This window comes from Rana temporaria, chromosome 1, assembly GCF_905171775.1.
Source record: "Rana temporaria chromosome 1, aRanTem1.1, whole genome shotgun sequence".
NCBI lineage: Eukaryota > Metazoa > Chordata > Amphibia > Anura > Ranidae > Rana > Rana temporaria.
Window position 1 is genome coordinate 458,641,211 of NC_053489.1, and position 19,377 is coordinate 458,660,587.

General features: G+C 40.4%; 1 protein-coding gene across 1 annotated transcript in view; it reads left to right on the top strand.

Moving 5' to 3' along the window:
- Window positions 1-19,377, top strand: part of GRID2 (glutamate ionotropic receptor delta type subunit 2) — a 740,228-nt gene that overhangs the window by 191,094 nt on the left and 529,757 nt on the right. Inside the window, exon 4 of the mRNA XM_040344854.1 lies at window positions 678-731. Coding sequence (XP_040200788.1) covers window positions 678-731 — 54 coding nt within the window. The remainder of the gene's footprint in view (window positions 1-677; window positions 732-19,377) is intronic.

Sequence of the window (19,377 nt, forward strand, 5' to 3'; positions counted from 1 at the left end):
GGGGAGCTTACTTATCTGCACTATAGAGTTGATTTGTATGAATGGTGTTTTTTTGTTGAACATTCAGGAGAGCAGCATTGAAACTAGTGCAATTTTTACAAGAGTTATTTTCATCTATAAAATCTTGCACCTTGCATTGTAATGCCCTGTACACACGATCGGTCCATCCGATGAAAACGGTCTGATGGACCGTTTTCATCGGTTAACCGATGAAGCTGACTGATGGTCAGTCGTGCCTACACACCATCAGTTAAAAAAACGATCGTGTCAGAACGCGGTGACGTAAAACACAACATGTTGCTGAAAAAAATGAAGTTCAATGCTTCCAAGCATGCGTCAACTTGATTCTGAGCATGCATGGATTTTTAACCGATGGTTGTGCCTACAAACGATCGTTTTTTTCTATCGGTTAGGTATCCATCGGTTAAATTTAAAACAAGATTTTTTTTTTTTAACCTATGGATAAATAACCGATGGGGCCTACACACGATCGGTTTGGTCCGATGAAAACGGTCCATCAGACCGTTCTCATCGGTTTGACCGATCATGTGTACGCGGCATTAGAGTTTCTTTTTTAGGTAATTGATTATTGTTAGGAAAAACACAATTGGGTTATCTTAATGATAGAGTTCATTTGATTTGTACTGTATTTACTCATATTAATTTTCTTTTTCCAGGTTGTTGAAACTAATTTGGTTGCCTTTGACTGTCACTGGATCATAATAAATGAGGTAACTGCCATTCTAGTATTTCTATGGAGTACTGAACTTAATTGCATTACCATAAGATATTCTTACATTAAGTACAACTTTGAAGCATATGTATTTTGCTGGGTTATAGCTTGACAAGTGAGTAAATTGTATCAATATAACTATACTATATATAAGAAGAAAATCTGAAGTAAAAGTATACCTTTGGTATCATATTGTCTTTAAGCACTTTGCATCCATACCAATTCTGACACTTTGCTCCTATATGTAAAAATCCTTTTTATATGCTAGGAAATTAGTTGGAACCCCCAAACATTATATATATCTTGCCCTGTAGAATAAAATGATGGGCGTTGCCATTTTTTTTGTCACACAGTATTTGCACAGCGGTTTTTCAAATGGAATGTTTTTGGAAAAATGCACTTTAATGAGTTTAAAAAAATACAACATTTACCCCAATTGTTTTGTATAATGTGAAAGATGATGTTACAGAGTAAATTGTTACCTAATATGTCACGCTTTAAAATTGTGTCTGCCTATTGGAATGAGGTATCATTATTTATTGCATCACTTACAGGTAACCTAATACCTCTCACACCTGCAATGGCCTTATTGGGAATCAGCCTTGATAAATATATCCAATTATCTATAGAACTATTGTTGCCAATATCCTTATAGCAGCAAGGCTCACCATAGCTAAACTACTGCATGAAAATCCAATGATACTCCCAACCTCTCTGAGGTCATCCTGAGATTAAACTTGCATGTTAATTATGAGCTGATGCTAGCTAACAAGTACCTTACCACTAAAATAAATAGAAAGATATGGCAAGCATGGATGGTACATGCGATGGCTTATAAATACCTGAAAGACATTATTAAGCATTAAGTACAATTTATCTACATGTTGTTTTCAGAAAAGTAGCTTCCCCTTCCCCAACCTTTATATTTTCCCTCCCCCTTTAAGGAAAGGAACAATCCCTATTGACAGTATTAAAAGTATGGTACCATTGGGGTCAATAGGGCCTTATTGCTCCTATAAAGTAATTAAAGGGGTTGTAAAGACAATTTTTTTTAAAATAACAAACTTGTTATACTTACCTCCACTGTGCAGCTCGTTTTGCACAGAGTGTCCTCGAAACTGGTCTTCTGGGGTCCCTCGGCGGCTGTCTCGGCTCCTGCCTGCAAGAAATCAACACCTTCATGCGAGCTCGCATGGTGTCGAGTTCCTGTGGGCACGCTCCCGTGATACAGCCGGTGGCTATTGCTGGATGGATGGATGCCCTCCAGCATGGATGCCCTATGGGCGGGAAGTAATTCATGTAGCAACAAAACTACACTAGTTACAGATACTATGGCAATCCAAACCTACTTTAGTTGCACAGGTGCAGCTCTTATGAAGTAAGAGAAATGATATCATTGTGTGTGTGTATTAATGGCATGTACTAGAGCAGAATTAATGATAAGAAATATATACACATTACATAAAATGGGCAACATTTTTTTAAAAATTGTAAACATTTGGTTATAAAGATTATAAAAAAAAATTGTCAGAAAAAAAAACATGTTGACAAAAATGCCCAGATTTTTGGTTAAATAATTATATTCTCATACTGTACATAGAATTACATCATGAAGGCATACATTAACAACATCATGATTAGCAACATATTGATGATATTGTGCTGCTCCTTAGGTTTAGTGTTAGGAGCATATTAACTGAAAATGGTGTAAGTTATTTATGTCAAACACCAAAATAATAATAACTTGTAAAAAGCAAGAGAGTCCTTAGCCATAATTAGGATGCTTCTTATTTTATTTGGAGTGTTCACCATAAAGATACAGGGAAAGTGCTTGTTGGGAGATCTGGGTTGTTGAAGATTCACAAATGCACCTCCTTATCACATCACTTGTTGAATTTCAACAAGGGCTATTAAATCTCTAACACTAATCAATGTAATTCTAAATACCATGATATACAGTAAGAAGGGAGATGCTAAGCTATAAGTGCCTAAGCTGGTTAGCTACAGTAAATAATTAATGAAGGCATGTACCTGATTGGCTATTGCTGGTTCCAGAAAAGTATTATGTTTAGGCAATTCCTTCTAGCCATGGCTATGAAGCTCTAGTAATTGTCCCCAGTGCAGATCTAGAAAAATGTAAACTGGGACATAGAACAAAATAATTGCAGTAGGTAACTCCAACATTGATTTTAAATTATGTGTACAGAAACTCTTAATTTGCGTTATTTTTTTAAATATTCGGCATAATCCTTTATTAAATATAGACGTGGGATTGTGCTACAGTTACCAAAAAATATTCCACTGGCTGTAGCCAGTAGCTAGCACAATGTATTGTACAGAACCAACTCTGGTCTAATTTCTGGAACACCCTTTATGTGTTACAAAATATACAAAATTAGGGGTAAGAAGCAGACCGGATAAATGTTATTTAACCTAGAAACACATTTAAGGCTCAATTAGTTTGCAGGTCTCTTGCTTCAAATAAAATTAAACAAGTGTAAATCACCAAGCCAACAAGGAAAACAACTAGTCAGTGATAAACCACTCTACTTTATTTTAGGTATTTTATGCTGATGCAGTGCTCATAGGAACAGGAAGGTCGTACAGTATAGTACAGAGGGAATGTATCAATACAAACATGCAGTTTGTACTCAAGTTAAGTTCCAAAAAAAGACACATTCACCTTCACTGTCATTTAAATAGTGTCATCTAAGCAGAATTTGGCTCTCTTTCCCATAATCAACCTAGATTATGCTATATTCTGTTTTAGTCAAATGAGCTCAAGCCAAAATTTTAAAGGAATCTTAAGGATTTGTAAGACTGCTTTGGGTTCACAGTACATTAATTCATTTTAGTGTAGAAGTTTTGCCCTTATAGTCAGACAATTTAACTTTTTCAACAGTAAAATCTTACTTATTAAACATGCATATTTGCCCCTTATTTAGCTTTTCTCAAGTGGTCTGGCATAAGAAAAATGATAAGTGTGTAACAGTCTTTTTCACATGCTGAACTATTTTTAAGTGCAATCCCCTTTATTACTGTTGGCCCACCTGCAAACTCATGATTTGGCAGTAGAAGACTACTACAGGCCACAGCCTCCACCCAGAGACACCCACCAATCTTGGGTAGTCATAATAATGTTTTTAAATCTATGCTAAGGCATTTTGTCCTGAAGAACACAAAGACATTAAAGTGCTTGTAAATCCTTACATATGCCCACTGGCCTCAAGTGATACACAGAGATGACAAATCCTGCTATATAAGTTGTAACTGTTTATCTGCATTATTCTCTTCTCTACATCTCTTCAGAATGTAAAAGCTTGTCTAAGCTTTTAGAAAACAGGGGGCTTTGAGTTGAAATTACAGACTGCAGAGCCCAGTGAGGGGAGCTCTGAGAGCTGATTGGAGAGAAGGGACAGACCCCCTTTATACAGCACACAGGAACAGAGCAAAGGCTTTCAATCGTGGGTTGTGAAAGCTCCGCCCTTGTCGCCTTTTTTCTCTTGGTGTCAGGGAAACCTGATGATAGCAGAGGAATAGGGCAACAGATAGAAATTATACTTAGTACTCTGGATTGAGACAAGCACACACTATGCTTTGTTCATATTTAATTTCCTTAAAGTGGAGGTTCACCCTAAAACAATTATCTAACATTACATCCAGCATACTGCCAACATGAACAGTATGCTGGTATTTTTTTTCTCCGTACATACAATTATATTGTCATTTTCCCCCCGGGTTCCGGGTTCTGATTCCCGCGGGACTGGGCGTTCCTATTCAGGTGGTAGGTGATTGACGTCTGGTGAAAAACTTCCCAAGGCGCATAAGGCGCATCACCAGTTTTCCGTAAATAGCCGACCTGCGAGTCGGCTCTATATGGCGCCTGCACAGTTAGCTCTACACGGCGGGTGCAGGCGCCGTATAGAGTCGACTCGCAGGTCGGCTATTTACAGAAAACTGGTGACGCGCCTTATGCGCCTTGGGAAGTTTTTCTCCAGACATCAATCATCTACCTCTTGAATAGGAACGCCCAGTCCCACCGGAATCAGAACCCGGAAGACGGGGGGTAAATTACAATATAACTGTATGTACGGAGAAAAAAAAATATACCAGCATACTGTTAATTTCGGCAGTATGCTGGATGTAATGTTAGATAATTGTTTTAGGGTGAACCTCCACTTTAACCACAAGACCAGGCTTATTGTGACACATTTTGTTTACATGTAAAAATCTGTTTGTTTGTTTCTTGCTAGAAAGTTACTTTGAACCCCCAAATATTATATATATATATATATATATATATATATATATATATATATATATATATATATATATATTAGGGTTGTCCCGATACCACTTTTTTAGGACCGAGTACAAGTACCGATACTTTTTTTCATGTACTCACCGATACTTTTTTTTAATGCCATGTGACAGTTTGACTAACTTGTCAAGTATAAAGCAAATAGGTCAATTAATGTAAAAATGTATTCATTCTGCACTGACAAACTGAGGTTCACTTATCTTATGCCCATCTAGGAAAGGCTAAACACCAAACAACTAGGACATTAAAATTAGGGTTGTGCCGATACCACTTTTTTAGACCGATACTTTTTTTCATGTACTCGCCGATACCGATTACCAATACTTTTTTTAATGTCATGTGACAGTTTTGGTAAAAAAAAAAAAAAAGAAGCATTTCTTAGGTTCCAGGAAAAGGGGAAAGCTGCACCAAGTACCAAGTCCATGGTTCAAAAGTTAGGTGGTATGCTAGTGACAGTATTCAGTGTTCACACATTCTATTTTACTTACCCGAGGAGTACTGCTCTGCTCTTTGTCCTGCTCTTCCTCCTCTCTGCCCCGCTCTCAGCCTCATCTCCGCCCCGCTCTCAGCCTCCTCTCCGCCCCGCTCTCAGCCTCCTCTCTGCCCCGCTCTCAGCCTCCTCTCTGCCCTGCTCTCAGCCTCCTCTCTGCCCCGCTCTCAGCCTCCTCTCTGCCCCGCTCTCAGCCTCCTCTCAGCCTCCTGTCACAGCCCGCTCTCCACCCCCGCTCATCACAAAAAAAAAAAAAGAAGGTTGGGTGAAGCATTGGAAGCATTTGCGCAAATGCTCAGTATCGGTACCGATATCGATACCAGTATCGGTATCGGGACAACCCTAGGATTAACTCTTAGGCTCCACAGTGAGTTAAACAAGCATGCTTTACTGCATATACACCCTGATTTTACTGTTGTAGGTTTGGTAACACTGAATTTTAAGCAGGAATTTAATAAACTATTTAATAAATTATTAATTTATTTACACAAATCAGAAACTTATTTTTAAACACAGCTAATGAAAGTACCTTAATCTGTCTTGATATCAGTCTCCAGAAATCGCTACACAGCAGGGCACAGAAGTGGTATGGCCAGCACATAATGATGCTCAGCATCAGCATCCAGTAAGTGACAGTAAACATGCTGTCAACAGAGAAGAGTGTGAGCAGATGGATCACTCATCAACGTGCTACTGCTCTTTTGTTTTCCCATTTTGGGTTTGGAGTTTACTTTGACCTGTTATTTGGACCACTCTGTGCTGCAGAGGATGTTTATAATCTGTCTTTGCTGCCTGGCAGGGCTGGATGGGTCACATAACTGGCTGCATGTATTTACATATCCTTTGCCAGCTAATTAGATTGTCCTGCAGTCCATGGTCCGCCCCTCTTAGCCCATCTCAGCCTCATCTCCGCCCCTCTCACAGCCCGCTCTCTGCCTCCTCTCAGCCACTCTCCGCCCCTCTCACAGTCCACACTCAGTGACCTCTCCACCTCCTCTCAGCCGCTCTCCGCCCCTCTCACAGCCCGCACTCAGCGACCTCTCCGCCTCCTCTCAGCCCCTCCCCACCCACTCTCCGCCCCTCTCACAGCCCTCACTTAGGCCGCTCTCCACCTCCTCTCCATCCTCTCAGCCCCCGCTCTCTGCCCCTTCTCGTCACTCAAAAAAAAAAGTATCGGGTTAAGCTTCGGGAGCATTTGCGCAAGTACAAGTACTCGCGCAAATGCTCAGTATCGGTCCCGATACCGATACTAGTATCGGTATTGGGATAACCCTAATTAAAATGCCACTCACAGCCCCTGACACAAAACTGAATATAACCAGATTTAGGATCCAGCTAATCCCTTTCCGATTTGAGGAGTCAGTTCTCATTTGTTCCCAGTGTAAGACAAACTGTTTCTGACCTCTTTGTGATGCTAGCTTGGTGGGAAAGTGACATGAGATATTTAAGGGCTGCTCTAGCTTGATGTCAGTAGGACAAAACCTAGAGGAATCCACAGTGTTTGTGTCATACTGTCAGTTATGTCATACAAAAGTGATAGCTCTGTATCTAAATGGTTAACCATTTGCTGCTACGCAGTGAATTATAAAATAAACTCTAAACCACAACATACCAGTAATGTGCTGTAATCTGCGCTAAGCAGATGATTTATTCTGATGAATCTAACTTATTACAGGATTTATTTGCTATTTGAAACTGAGAATTGTTCATTTGGGGCTTTTTTTTTTTTAGCCAAGTGTCAAGAGTTTCATTCTTTTTATTTGCCTTTCGAAGTTCCATCTGACAAAGTCAAAGCCAGCCATCTAACTCAAAATGATATCTTGATTATCAGTTAATCATTTTCTTAGTGTGTGAGAAGATAACAGCAACCGCTCCGCCCACTGGTGCCGCCCATCCACTAAGCCCAATCCGCCTACTGATCCCGCCCTCCCTGCCCACTGAATCAGTTTGCCCACTCCGCCCACTGAGGCGGCCCAATCTGCCTATTGACGTCGCCCGCCCTCTCCGCCCAGAGTCTGCTTACCGCCACCGCCGCCAAGGTATCGGGTGAAGCATCAGGAGCATTTGTGCGAGTGCAAGTACTCGCACAAATGCTCGGTATCGGTCCCGATACCGATACTAGTATTGGTATCGGGACAACCCTAATATATATATATATATATATATATATATACACATATATTTAGCAGAGGCCCTAGAGAATAGTCCCCCCCCAGTCCATTACCAGGCCCTTTGGATCTGGTATGGATATTAACCACTTCCCATCCCGCCTATTGACATATGACGTCCACAAGGAGGCTCTGCCATCCTGAGTGCACGTCATATGACGTCCTCAGGCCTCTCGGGCGCTAGGGGGCGTGAGCGCCACCAGTAGCAAATGCGCATGCCCAACGCATCACTCGGGTGCCGATGCGCGTGCCTGGGGGCCACGATGTCTGCCAGGTACCCGCGATCGGCAGTTACAGAGCCAGGGACGTGGATCTATGTGTTTACACACAGAGATTCACATCCTGTCAGGGAGAGGAGACCGATGGTGTGTCCCTTGTACATAGGGACACCAATCGGTCACCTCCCCCAGTCAGTCCCCTCCCCCTACAGTTAGAATCACTCCCTAGATTTTTTTTTTACCAAAAATATGTAGAAGAATACATATCAGCCTAAACTGAGATATTTTTTTTTTTTTTTTTTAAATGGGATATTTATTATAGCAAAAAGTAAAGAATATTGTTTTTTTTTTTTCAAAATTTTCAGTCTTTTTTTTGGTTATAGCGCAAAAAAAAAATACAGGGATGATCAAATATTTATGGGGAAAAAAAGATGTCAATTTTGTTTGGGAGCAACGTCGCACGACCACGCAATTGTCATTCAAAGCGTGACAGTGCTGAAAGTTGAAAATTTGCCTGGGCAGGAAGGGGGTGAAAATGCCTGGTATTGAAGTGGTTAAGGGGAACCCTGTGCCAAAAAAAAAAGAAATTGTGTGGAGGTCCCCCCTAAACTCAATACCAGGCCTTTCAGATCTGGTACGGATATTAAGTGGAACCCTGCGCCAAAAAAAAAGGCCCTTCAGGTCTGGTATGGATTTTAAGGGTAACCTCACACCTTTAAAATGAGCACTTTTGATTTTTCATATTTGTGTCCCATAGACTTTAACGGTGTTTGCACACATTTTTTGCCTGTTCGAATGTTCTGGTGCGAACCGGAACAGGGGGGGGCAGACAATTGAGCTGTAATTTGTAGCATTTCTGGGACAGAAATTGTTTGGAAATTCCTTGTAAAAAAAAGATAATTCTAATGCTAAAACCATATTTTTGTTTTCAATTTGCATTTGTATCAGTGAAATATAGCAAAAGTTTACATATAAAGTGTGAAAAGCATGAGTTAATGATTGAGAACTAGAAGATATGATAACAGGAAAAAAATAAATATAAGGACCATTTGAACTTTTTCTGTACCAACAAATTAGCTCAGCTAATGGTGTTCTACTCTAGGTGTACCTATGGAAACAAAATCATAGCACAGAACTGTTACAACTCCCTTTTATCTTCTGGTACTTCAAACAGACCAGTATCCACTTAAGGTTTTGAGCTTTTGTGACACTTATGTCTCAATTATATAGACATCCCTTACACCAGACTTTAACATCATCTGTTATATTACTGTTGGTATTGCAGTTTGGCTACCTTAAACAAGGGCTGACTTAAAATGTGAGAGAAAAGCATACATTTTATTTCAATAGATAGTTATGAAGCCATCCTCAAGTATATATGTTGTTGATGTTCCTTTTTTCTTTCTAGTGTCTCTTTGCAGGGCAAACTTTCATCAGAATGTGTATCCCATTGATTTTGGTCAAGAGGGTGGCTCTGTGACCTTGAGACATCCTTGTGTGCATGCTCCCAGCTAGGGCTGTGTACTGACAAGCACCTACACTACTGAAGCAAACATCAAACTAAATGTTAACAGAAATGCATACACAAATATAGTCCTGATTCAGCAGACCACCTGACTTGCATAAAATCAGCAGTGCATGCAATACACTATGCTGTACATGCTCAGCACAAAAAAGGCCTACTGACTCTTAGTAAAGCAAACTTATTCAGAAATATACTTCCTTCTACAGCTAGGAGGCAAATTATATCAAATTTTTATCTCAGTTTACTGAACTTACAGGAGGCTTCTGCTACTATGTTCTGCAAATCAAAAAGGGAACAGGATGTAGGCCTTCTATCTGATAAACAATAAAATACTATTCTGCAAATACCCCCCCCCCCCGTTTCATTACTCCCCAGTGGGAGACTTACATACTGTAAGAACAGGCGGTCCCCGTGTTACGAACAAGATAGGGTCTGTAGATTTGTTCTTAAGTTGAATTTGTTTGTAAGTGTAGCTACAGCCCAAACATTTTTTTTTATGTTTTTTGGAAAGCATAGGAAAAGGTTAAAGTGGAGTTTCCATCCCAATTTTTTTTTTTTCATTATTGTGCTCATTAGACCTAAAAATGTAAAAAAAAATAAAAAATTTTTACCCATCTGGAAATGCCTGTTGCTATGCGGTCCCACAAATTCTGCCTTTGAAAGCACCTAGGATTGTGACATCATCTCCCTCTAATGCACCTGGGAAATGTGTATCATCATTTCCCAGGATGCAGTGTGCTGTCCAATTATCACTCCCCATCCAAGATTTCCATGAAGTAAGTGCTTGTAGGCTTCACAATGCCCACAAGTAAAATGACAACGGTGTAGACATAGTTTTATAAACTATATTTTTTGAGTATCTATGCGGATCGGTGGCGGATTGTAAAATAGTAAGTGACCGGATTTATATAAAAAAAAACGCAGGATGAAAGGACATACATTTAAAAAATGCTAATTGTGGTTGGAACTCCACTTTAACACCACTGTAATGTTTGTTTTTCTGTCTGTGACCCTGTTTAGAAGATTTCACCTCACTTTCGGGCCTTCAGAAAAAAACTTAAGACCCACCTCTTCTGAAGGATCAGGACGATAATGGATACAAAGTGCCTTGAGGCGATTCATTTAACATTTGTATACAAGTTATTCGCTCACACTCACTCACTTTCTGTCCCAATGTCAATTGGATTTTGAAAATTTTGCTTGGAAAGTGTAGTTCCACAACAGCTGGAGGACAGTAGTTTGAGGATCCCTGCATTATATGGTAGTAAAGCTTGGCTTACATTGATCCTAATCAATACAATGAGAATTCTGTGTAAAAGAAAACATTTAGGATTTGCATTTGAACGAATATTTATATCTATTTAAATCATGACAAGGACATGTAATAAACTTAAAGAAAATAGTTATTGGTCACTATGGAAACTGCATACAAATGTTTGTAGAATGTCCAGAAATAAATTTTGTTTGCCGTTTCTATTTTAAATGTTTGAGCTAACCCTAATCATTCAGTTGAATTAACCTCCTAAATGGCTTAAAATATATGTAAACCTAAATATGAAAATCTCATATAATCTTTAACATAATATTGTAATTTCAAAGGTCACTTTTAATATTATTTAACCTGCAACTTTCATTAAAATGTAAGTAAACTCCTTTTTGCATTTATACCTACAGGTAAGCCTACAATAAGGCTTACCTGTCGGTACCAGGAATATCTTCAAACCTGCACGGTTTTGGAGATATTCACACTGCATGCAGCCGGTGAGGTCACCGATGCATGTGCTGTAAAGGGACGGAATACCCTGTGCCATCCCTTCAGAGTCCAGTGACATCATTGTGGCACTGCCAACCAGATGCCTGGAACACATGACCCGGATGGAAGACCAGGTGAAGATGGAAGCCCTCTCAGTGGTGACAGCTCCTCGCTGGAGGGCTTTTTTCTAAGGTATTTCATAATGTAATAGTATGCAATGCATACTAGCACATTATGCCTTTACCTTGCAGGGTTTGGTGTGGTTTACTACTGCTTTAAAAGAATGGCTGATGATTTTGCCATAAAAGACTGTGCAGACATTTTCAATTTTAGCGTGATTACACTCAGTCCCTGTTTCCTAGTTGTGCTTCTGTTTTGTCATCCCGCCATACCAGCCCCTGACTACAAGCAGCCACATGGATACATACTACATCAGCATGTTCCACTGTTGTCAACATCAGGAAACCTTCCTTGACAAATGCCATACAGACATCACTGGAGTGCATTTATGTAACAGGCTGCGGGAGATCAGTAGTGTTGACATACAAGGGTTAAAACATTGTTTTATTTTTTTTTAAAAGCAAATGTCATGCCTTGTACACACAATCGGAAATTCCGATAACAAATGTTCGATGTGAGCTTTTTGTCGGAAATTCTGACCGTGTGTAGGCTCCATCGGACATTTGCTGTCGGAATTTCCGACAACAAAAATTTGAGAGCTGGTTCTTAAATTTTCTAACAACAAAAGTTCCGATCGTATGCCATTCTGACGCACAAGAATCCTACGCATGCTCGGAATCATTTTGACGCATGCTCGGAATCATTGAACTTCATTTTTCTCCGCTCGTCGTAGTGTTGTACGTAAACCACGTTCTTAACGTTTCCACAGTTTTGTTGTTGGAATTTCTTATTGTGTGTACGCGGCATAAAGGCAATTTACTATGATATACAGTGCTTTCACAAAGTGGCATTCAGCTAAGGTTTATATATACTTTAATGCTGGTTCAAATACAATATTTCTAGTCTAATATATGTTTATGTTGAAGTGTATTAACTGACTGGTCTCTTCTAATTAAACTCTAATCTGGCATACAGAAGCAGACCTAATGAGGAACTAGTCTCTCAGTTGCCCATTAGGATCCACCCACCTCTAGTATAAAACTCCTTGGCTATGTGCATGTCATTGTGATGAGCGCAGTGGCTGGGGAGGGCAGGAGCACATTCCAATGGGGACAGTCCAATGTGGACACTCCTTCCTTAGTGCACATTCATGTAACTGTGCAAGCACAGACATTTTTGTTACTGTGCACTAATGGAATTTTAAAGGGTGTCTAAACCCTTTATAAACTTCCTCTCATGTTTTCAAAAATAAACACCAAACATAAAATCTACTGCATTAGTGAAGGTAAAAAGATGTGGTTCATCTACCCTTTAACCATCCCCAACTGCACACTTAAATTTCAACATTGCTGTCGGACAGGGTGGTAAACACAACACAGCCACAATGCTTTGCCTCATGGTCATGGCAAATCTAATGCATCTTGCAGAGTTTGATAGGTGACACTACCTGTTAAACTCACCTTTAAAGGGGCTGTAAAGGTACAATTTTTTTTCCTAAATAGCTTCCTTTACCTTAGTGCAGTCCTCCTTCACTTACCTCATCCTTCGATTTTGCTTTGAAATGTTCTTATTTCTTCTGAGAAATCTTCACTTCCTGTCTGTAACTCCACACAGTAATGCGAGGATTTCTCCCTGGTGTGGAGTGTCGTGCTCGCCCCTCCCTTGGACTACATGAAAGTCAGGACGCTCTCTAAGTTGCAGATAGAGAAAGGAGCTGTGTGTTAGTGGGCGTCCTGACTCTCCTGTAGTTCAAGGGAGGGGGTGAGCACGATATTCCACCCCAGGGAGAAAGCCTTGCATTACTGTGTGGAGTTACAGACAGAATAACAGGAAGTGAGGATTTCTCAGAAGAAATCAGGACATTCAAAAGCAAAATCGAAGGATGAGGTAAGTGAAGGAGGACTGCACTAAGGTAAAGGGAAAAAAATTGTACCTTTACAACCCCTTTAAGGCTACTTTTACACTGAGGTGGTGTTCAGGAACTTTAGCGTTAGAAATAGCCTCTTAAAAGCGCCTCCCGTTTATTGCAATGTGTCTTTTCACACTGGGGCGGTGTGCTTGCGGGACGTTATGAAAAGTCCTGCAAATGTTTTGTTAGCGCTGCAAAACTGGACTTTTTACCTTTTTGGAATAACAAAACGCTGCTACTACAGCACTAAAGCACCGCAAAAAGCGGCACTAAAGGCCGGGCGCTGCCAGTGTGAAAGGGGTCATTGAATCAATGGGACCATTCTACAGCTGCTGCTATTAATCACTTTTCAGAGGGTGGTAGAAAATGGCACCCATATGAAAGAGATGTTTTTCTCCTTTGCTGATATTAAACCTCTACCATGCTGAAAAAGATCCATGAGAGCCAAATAATTTGTGAAGCCTAATCCCTTATCTGAAAGAAACTATGCATATTACAAATTGTTTTCAGGTGGAGTAAGATAAATAGATATCTATGACAATGGCAGATCCAAAAATCAGTCCATCCTTATGTGACTAATTTCAGGTAATGGCTCAGACCCTCAGTCCCTATGAAAGTTTAGAAGGTGAGGCCTGTAAATAACTATACAGCCTATGTTTGTTATTCCTAATTCACACTTGTGATTAGGACCATCAGTGGATTCCGGCAGCAAGAATCTGCAGAATCCTGTGGCTGGAATCACAGGTTGATGAAAATGACTGTGGCTGAGAAGCCTGTACAAAGTGGCTGTCCACCACTGTTCACGTGTATCTGCACATGCACTGGTTAACTGCAGTTAGGGAAAGATGCAGACCTGTTGGCATCCAGGGTTGATTGCCTGTCCTTAACAGCAGGTAGCCACGGCCATGTGAAAAGTGGTGGACAGCCATTTTGTACAGGCTTCCTGGACTCAGACGTTCACATCTGCCTGTGACTCCAGCCACCAGAATCCTGAGACGCTGACTAACCATAAATGTGCACAAATTAACTTTATATAATATATATATTGAACTTTATATAACATCTTTGCGATAGATAGAGCTTTCTTTTAGGAGTATATTAAGTAATATTTAATACTGTTGTTTTTTGCTAAATAAATGAAAAACATTATTAAAAAAAGCAAAACAGTTTTCTTTACTTTCTGTTACAAAATATTAAATTAAAATATCAGATGGCCCTCTATAGGAAAGGGTTAAAAACCAAGCCCACAAATGACCCCCTCCTAGCCTGGACCTGCTATAGTCACTGAGCTGGAACTAATTAATTATTTGTTAGTTCCACCTTGCTCTCCTCCATGCAGAAGAGGCAAACTCTCAGATGTAAGCACTACATTTTTACATCTTTGATCATCACAGCAATAGCATGGTGCAAAGCTGCTTAGATCGACTCTGTGCACAGTGTCTGTGAACCAAGCCATCTGATGGTAACTCAGTTTGCATCTATTACCAGACACATTGGCCACCCAAGGATGATTTTTGGAGTGATGCTTATAAATAGAATTGCAGAATTTAGCTGCCACCACTTTGCTGTCTATAACAAATGGTCAAAATTAAGGGCCAGATTCACAGAAAAAGTACGCCGGAGTATCTGCTGATCCTCCGGCGTACTTTCAAATTTGGCGCGTCGTATCTTTATTTGTAATTCACAAACAAAGATACGACGACTTTTGGCTAAGATCCGACAGGCGTACGGCTTCGTACGCCTTCGGATCTTAGGATGCAATACTTCGGCGACCGCTGGTTGGAGTTCGCGTTGTTTTCCGCGTTGGGTATGCAAATTAGCTGTTTACGCCAATCCACGAAGGTACGCGCGTTCGTCGCATTCTCTTACGTCGTCGCTAGTTAGTTTTTCCCATCGCAAACTTAAGCCTGCTATTTCATGGCTTAGATTTAGACCAGCCATGTTAAAGTATGGCCGTCGTTCCCGCGTCGAATTTCAATTTTTTTGCGTAAGATGTCTGGGAATACGAAAGGACGTAACGCACGTCGCCGTTCAAAAAACACGTCGGGGAGCCGTAATTTTGCGCAAAGCACAGAGGCAAATTTCCTAACGGAGCATGCGCAGAACGTGTACACGCCCCATTTGAATTAGGCAGGCTTGCGCCGGACGGCTTTAAGCTACGCCGCTGCAAGTTTACACGCAAGTGCTTTGTGAATCAAGCACTTACGACGAAAACTTGCGGCGGAGTAACGTAAAGGGGATACGTTACGCCGCCGTAATTGTTCGTGAATCTGGCCCTAAGTTGTTAAAGATACACTCCATTCAAAATTGAAAATTAAGCCTTAAAATAACTACAGGGAACAAAGTGTTTCGGCTGAAGGTTTTACCTTTACCATCAGACATTACAGTGCATTTTATCAGCAATGTAGTGAGCTGCCTGGAAACCCCTTTTTGGCTTACTTGTTTGTAATACAGTAAAAGTATTGACAAATACACCCACAGGGGCACTTTGCTGTCTTTCCCATAAAGTAAGCTTGATGTAACCAAGTATCAGCACTAAGAAGCTTCCAAGAGCTACCGGACGCATTCAGACCTGCCTTGGATGTTTGAATCATCTGATTAATGATACATACAGCAGGCAGAGACAGACTAAGTAAGAATTCATACATCAGGAAGCACACTCCCACTGAGCCTGTGAAGAACTATGTGAATTATTATAAGGGGTGTATTATTGTAGTAGTATTTTAAATTCAATAAAATTTAGGAAATAATGAAAATATGCATAACAAAGAGAAAACACATTCAGTAACCTTAGCATAGGGATTTACCGAAACCTGAAATCTCATTGGCTTCTTTCGATTCTTATACAAAATTGCTCTGAGATCCTCTCTCCTTCCTCCCTTTGTCAGCATTTTAGGACAAGGGGTTCTTTCAATATAAACTGTAAGTCCAGATTTACATTACGTAAATAAAGTTATAACATTTTATAACTTTTTTTAAATTGATTAGATAACTATCACTATATGTACATGTTTGCTTGACAGAAAATGTAATAAAAATAGATTTTTTGGGTGCTGAAGTGTTTTATAGCAACCATCTATATTGCCATTAGTAGCATAAATTACATCTGCAGATTATCTAATAGACATCGGTATTAAAGTATGCCAGGCTGTAATGAAATTAGTAAAATAACTACACTGCATTTCATTTTACAAACTATTTAAAACTGCAATTAAATGATTGTTTGCTTTTAACCATTATACATTTCAATAACAGAATGGTTTGAAGCAAAAGATTTGAATTTGCAGAGATAGCATTATTTTGTACAGTCATGGGCATTGACTACCCAAATAAATTAAGCAACATGAAGTTATTTATCATCCACAGTGCTTTTTTTTCTTCAGTTGGTCTGATTACAGAGAAAGACTCTTTGAGTCTGTGATCATTCTTTTTTTCTGTGTGCTCTCTTGTGAATTTAATTCTGATGAATAAAAGTGTATCTAAACCTAAAAAAAAAATGGAATCTATTGCAGCTTATCCATCCCTAGATGGGTTGTTTGCTTGTGTTTTCTTTTTCCAGGCCTTTTTTATTTTATGTTTACCTGCCCCTGGGTAGGAAGATATGGTTACTACCCAGACTGGACTTTAACTACTTGCCTACTGGGCACTTTTACCCCTTTCCTTCCCAGGCCAATTTTCAGCTTTCAGCGCTGTCACACTTTGAATTGCGTGGTCATGCAACACTGTAACCAAACACAATTTATTTTATTTTAATTTTGTTTACACAAACAGAGCTTTCTTTTGGTGGTATTTGATAACCACTATTTTTTTTTTTTTTTTTTGATAAGGAAAAGACATTGAAAATATTATTTTTCATAGTTTGTTATAAAAGTTTGAAAATAATTTCTCTCCTTCACTGATGTTTACTCATAGGCTGCACTGACAGGCACTGATGAGGCTTCACTGATGGGCACTGAAAGGTGGCACTGATGAGCACCGATAGGTGGCACTGATGGGCACTGATAGGCAGCACAGATATGTGTCACTGATGGGCGTGATTGGCAGCACTGATGAACACTGATTGGTAGCACTGGTGGGCACTGATTGGCAGCACAGATAGGTGTCACTGATGGGCGTGATTGCCAGCACTGATGGGCACTGATTGGCAGCACTGATGAACACTGATTGACAGCACTGGTGGGCACTGATTGGCAGCACTGGTGGGCACTGTTGGGACTGCACAGATAATCAGGACACTGATAATCAGTTCCCTGATTATCAGTGCTGATGTCCCTTTAACACAAGGTGGTTATCGGATTTCTTCTTCTCTCCTCACGCTGACAGTGTGAGGAGAAAAAAATAGATAACTGACATGTGTTGACATCTGTGATCAGCTGTCATTGGACAGAGCTAATCACGTGGTAAAGGGCTGTTGTGATTGGTTATCACAGAGTGTGCCACCCATGCACCACATGGGGCTCAAAGGAAGCACAATCATGAGAGGTCATCAATAGGCCCCCTGTGCAAAGTAAGTTATTCCGCTATAGCAGAGGTGGCAACAGGTAATGATGTCCGCCTCTTAAAACACAATCACATTAGAGAGTAAAACACAGCTCAAGGTGAGTCTTCACCTGTCCCACCTCCACTGCACACTAATGGATAGCAGAAGTCATGATGTGAAAAAAAATCCTGTTGACCGCACTTCCATAATTTATGGAAGTTCACTTATGGTTGACATTTAGGTTGTTTGATACTCCCATTTGGTGGCAGCTGAAAATCATATTTAGAAGCAATATTTCTACTGCTTCTATATATGACAGTTTCCACTGTCACTGGATCCACTAGGAATCACTGTTTTTGTCACAAATCCTCGCCACTGAAGCTGAGATAGGTGTGACATCCCTACCCAAATATAGGGACTGGCCATATTTGGGAAATTACATTGACCACCATAAATGACATTGGTCACCACCCCCCCTTTCCCTTTGTAGTGCTACCCCCTGCAGGAGCCACTTGAATATTGTTGGTTGCTTACTCTGCCTCCTCAACCCAAAGAACAGACTCAACTCCACTGGCACACCTGGCAACAATGTTGTGTAAATACCACAGTAAATGGACACAGGTTAAAGTGAACACAGAAATTATCTTTAAGATTAAACAAACAATAACAGCAATGTATAAATTGGTGGAACAAAGAGCAACAAGTTACTTAAGAAATCTCCAAGATCAAATCTGTCTGCTTTCAGGGGAGGGGTATTGGGTGAGGGGGAGGAAAAGGGGAAGGGGAAAAATGGGTGGGAGGAAGGAAGGGGCCGTCAAATAGAAAAGCAGGGTAATAATCAATTAAAGAATAATACAAGTTTGTAATCCAGGTTCACCAATAATAGCCTACCTGATAGACGTACTCTGCAACAAGTTCAAAGAGTGTCTACCTTCAAGAGGGGGGCCAAAGATAATCACCACAAAAGCCAAACCCAGAGACAAGATGGACAAAGATAATAGTGCCAACTAATTACTAAGACTGGATAGCATCCCTGCAGTAATAATGCATCAAGCATCAAAGATAGAGAAGCATGGTAGGGAACTCCTCTAAACAGTCTGTTGGTACAGTCAGCAGACAATCAAATCACATTGGTCCAGTCTGCAAATAGACAGACAAACAGGAATCAATTTGTTGGAAAAATAGGCCTATAGCAAGTCCAAAATTCAGGGTCTCATCTTGGAAAGGGTGGCCGGTGTATCAGCCTCTTGGAGAAGGTATCCGCACTGCTCATCAACGGGCCAAGGCCCGTTAAATGAGCTCCCCAACCTGGAAGATGCCAGGACGCTGCTGAAGGGTGGTGTGTGACATCACCAGGTCTGGCTCCCCACACTGCACATGCGTCATCATGCTGACACACATGCATGCATCGCCTAGTGTTGAATGGGTGGGTGAGCCCAAAACTCAGGTGAGACAAGTGGGAGGTGGTGCTCCCAAAGGTCAGCCACTCCTACCAGGGGAGTCACAGGGCCACCATTAAAGGGGAAAAAATAAAAGGCATACAAGGATCAAATGGCCGGCGACATGGGGCAAGCAACAACCCAATGTAGTGTTGTAGATGAAAAGTCACATATAAAATAAAAATCACAGTTTTACGGTACAGTATAATGGTCAAAGATTA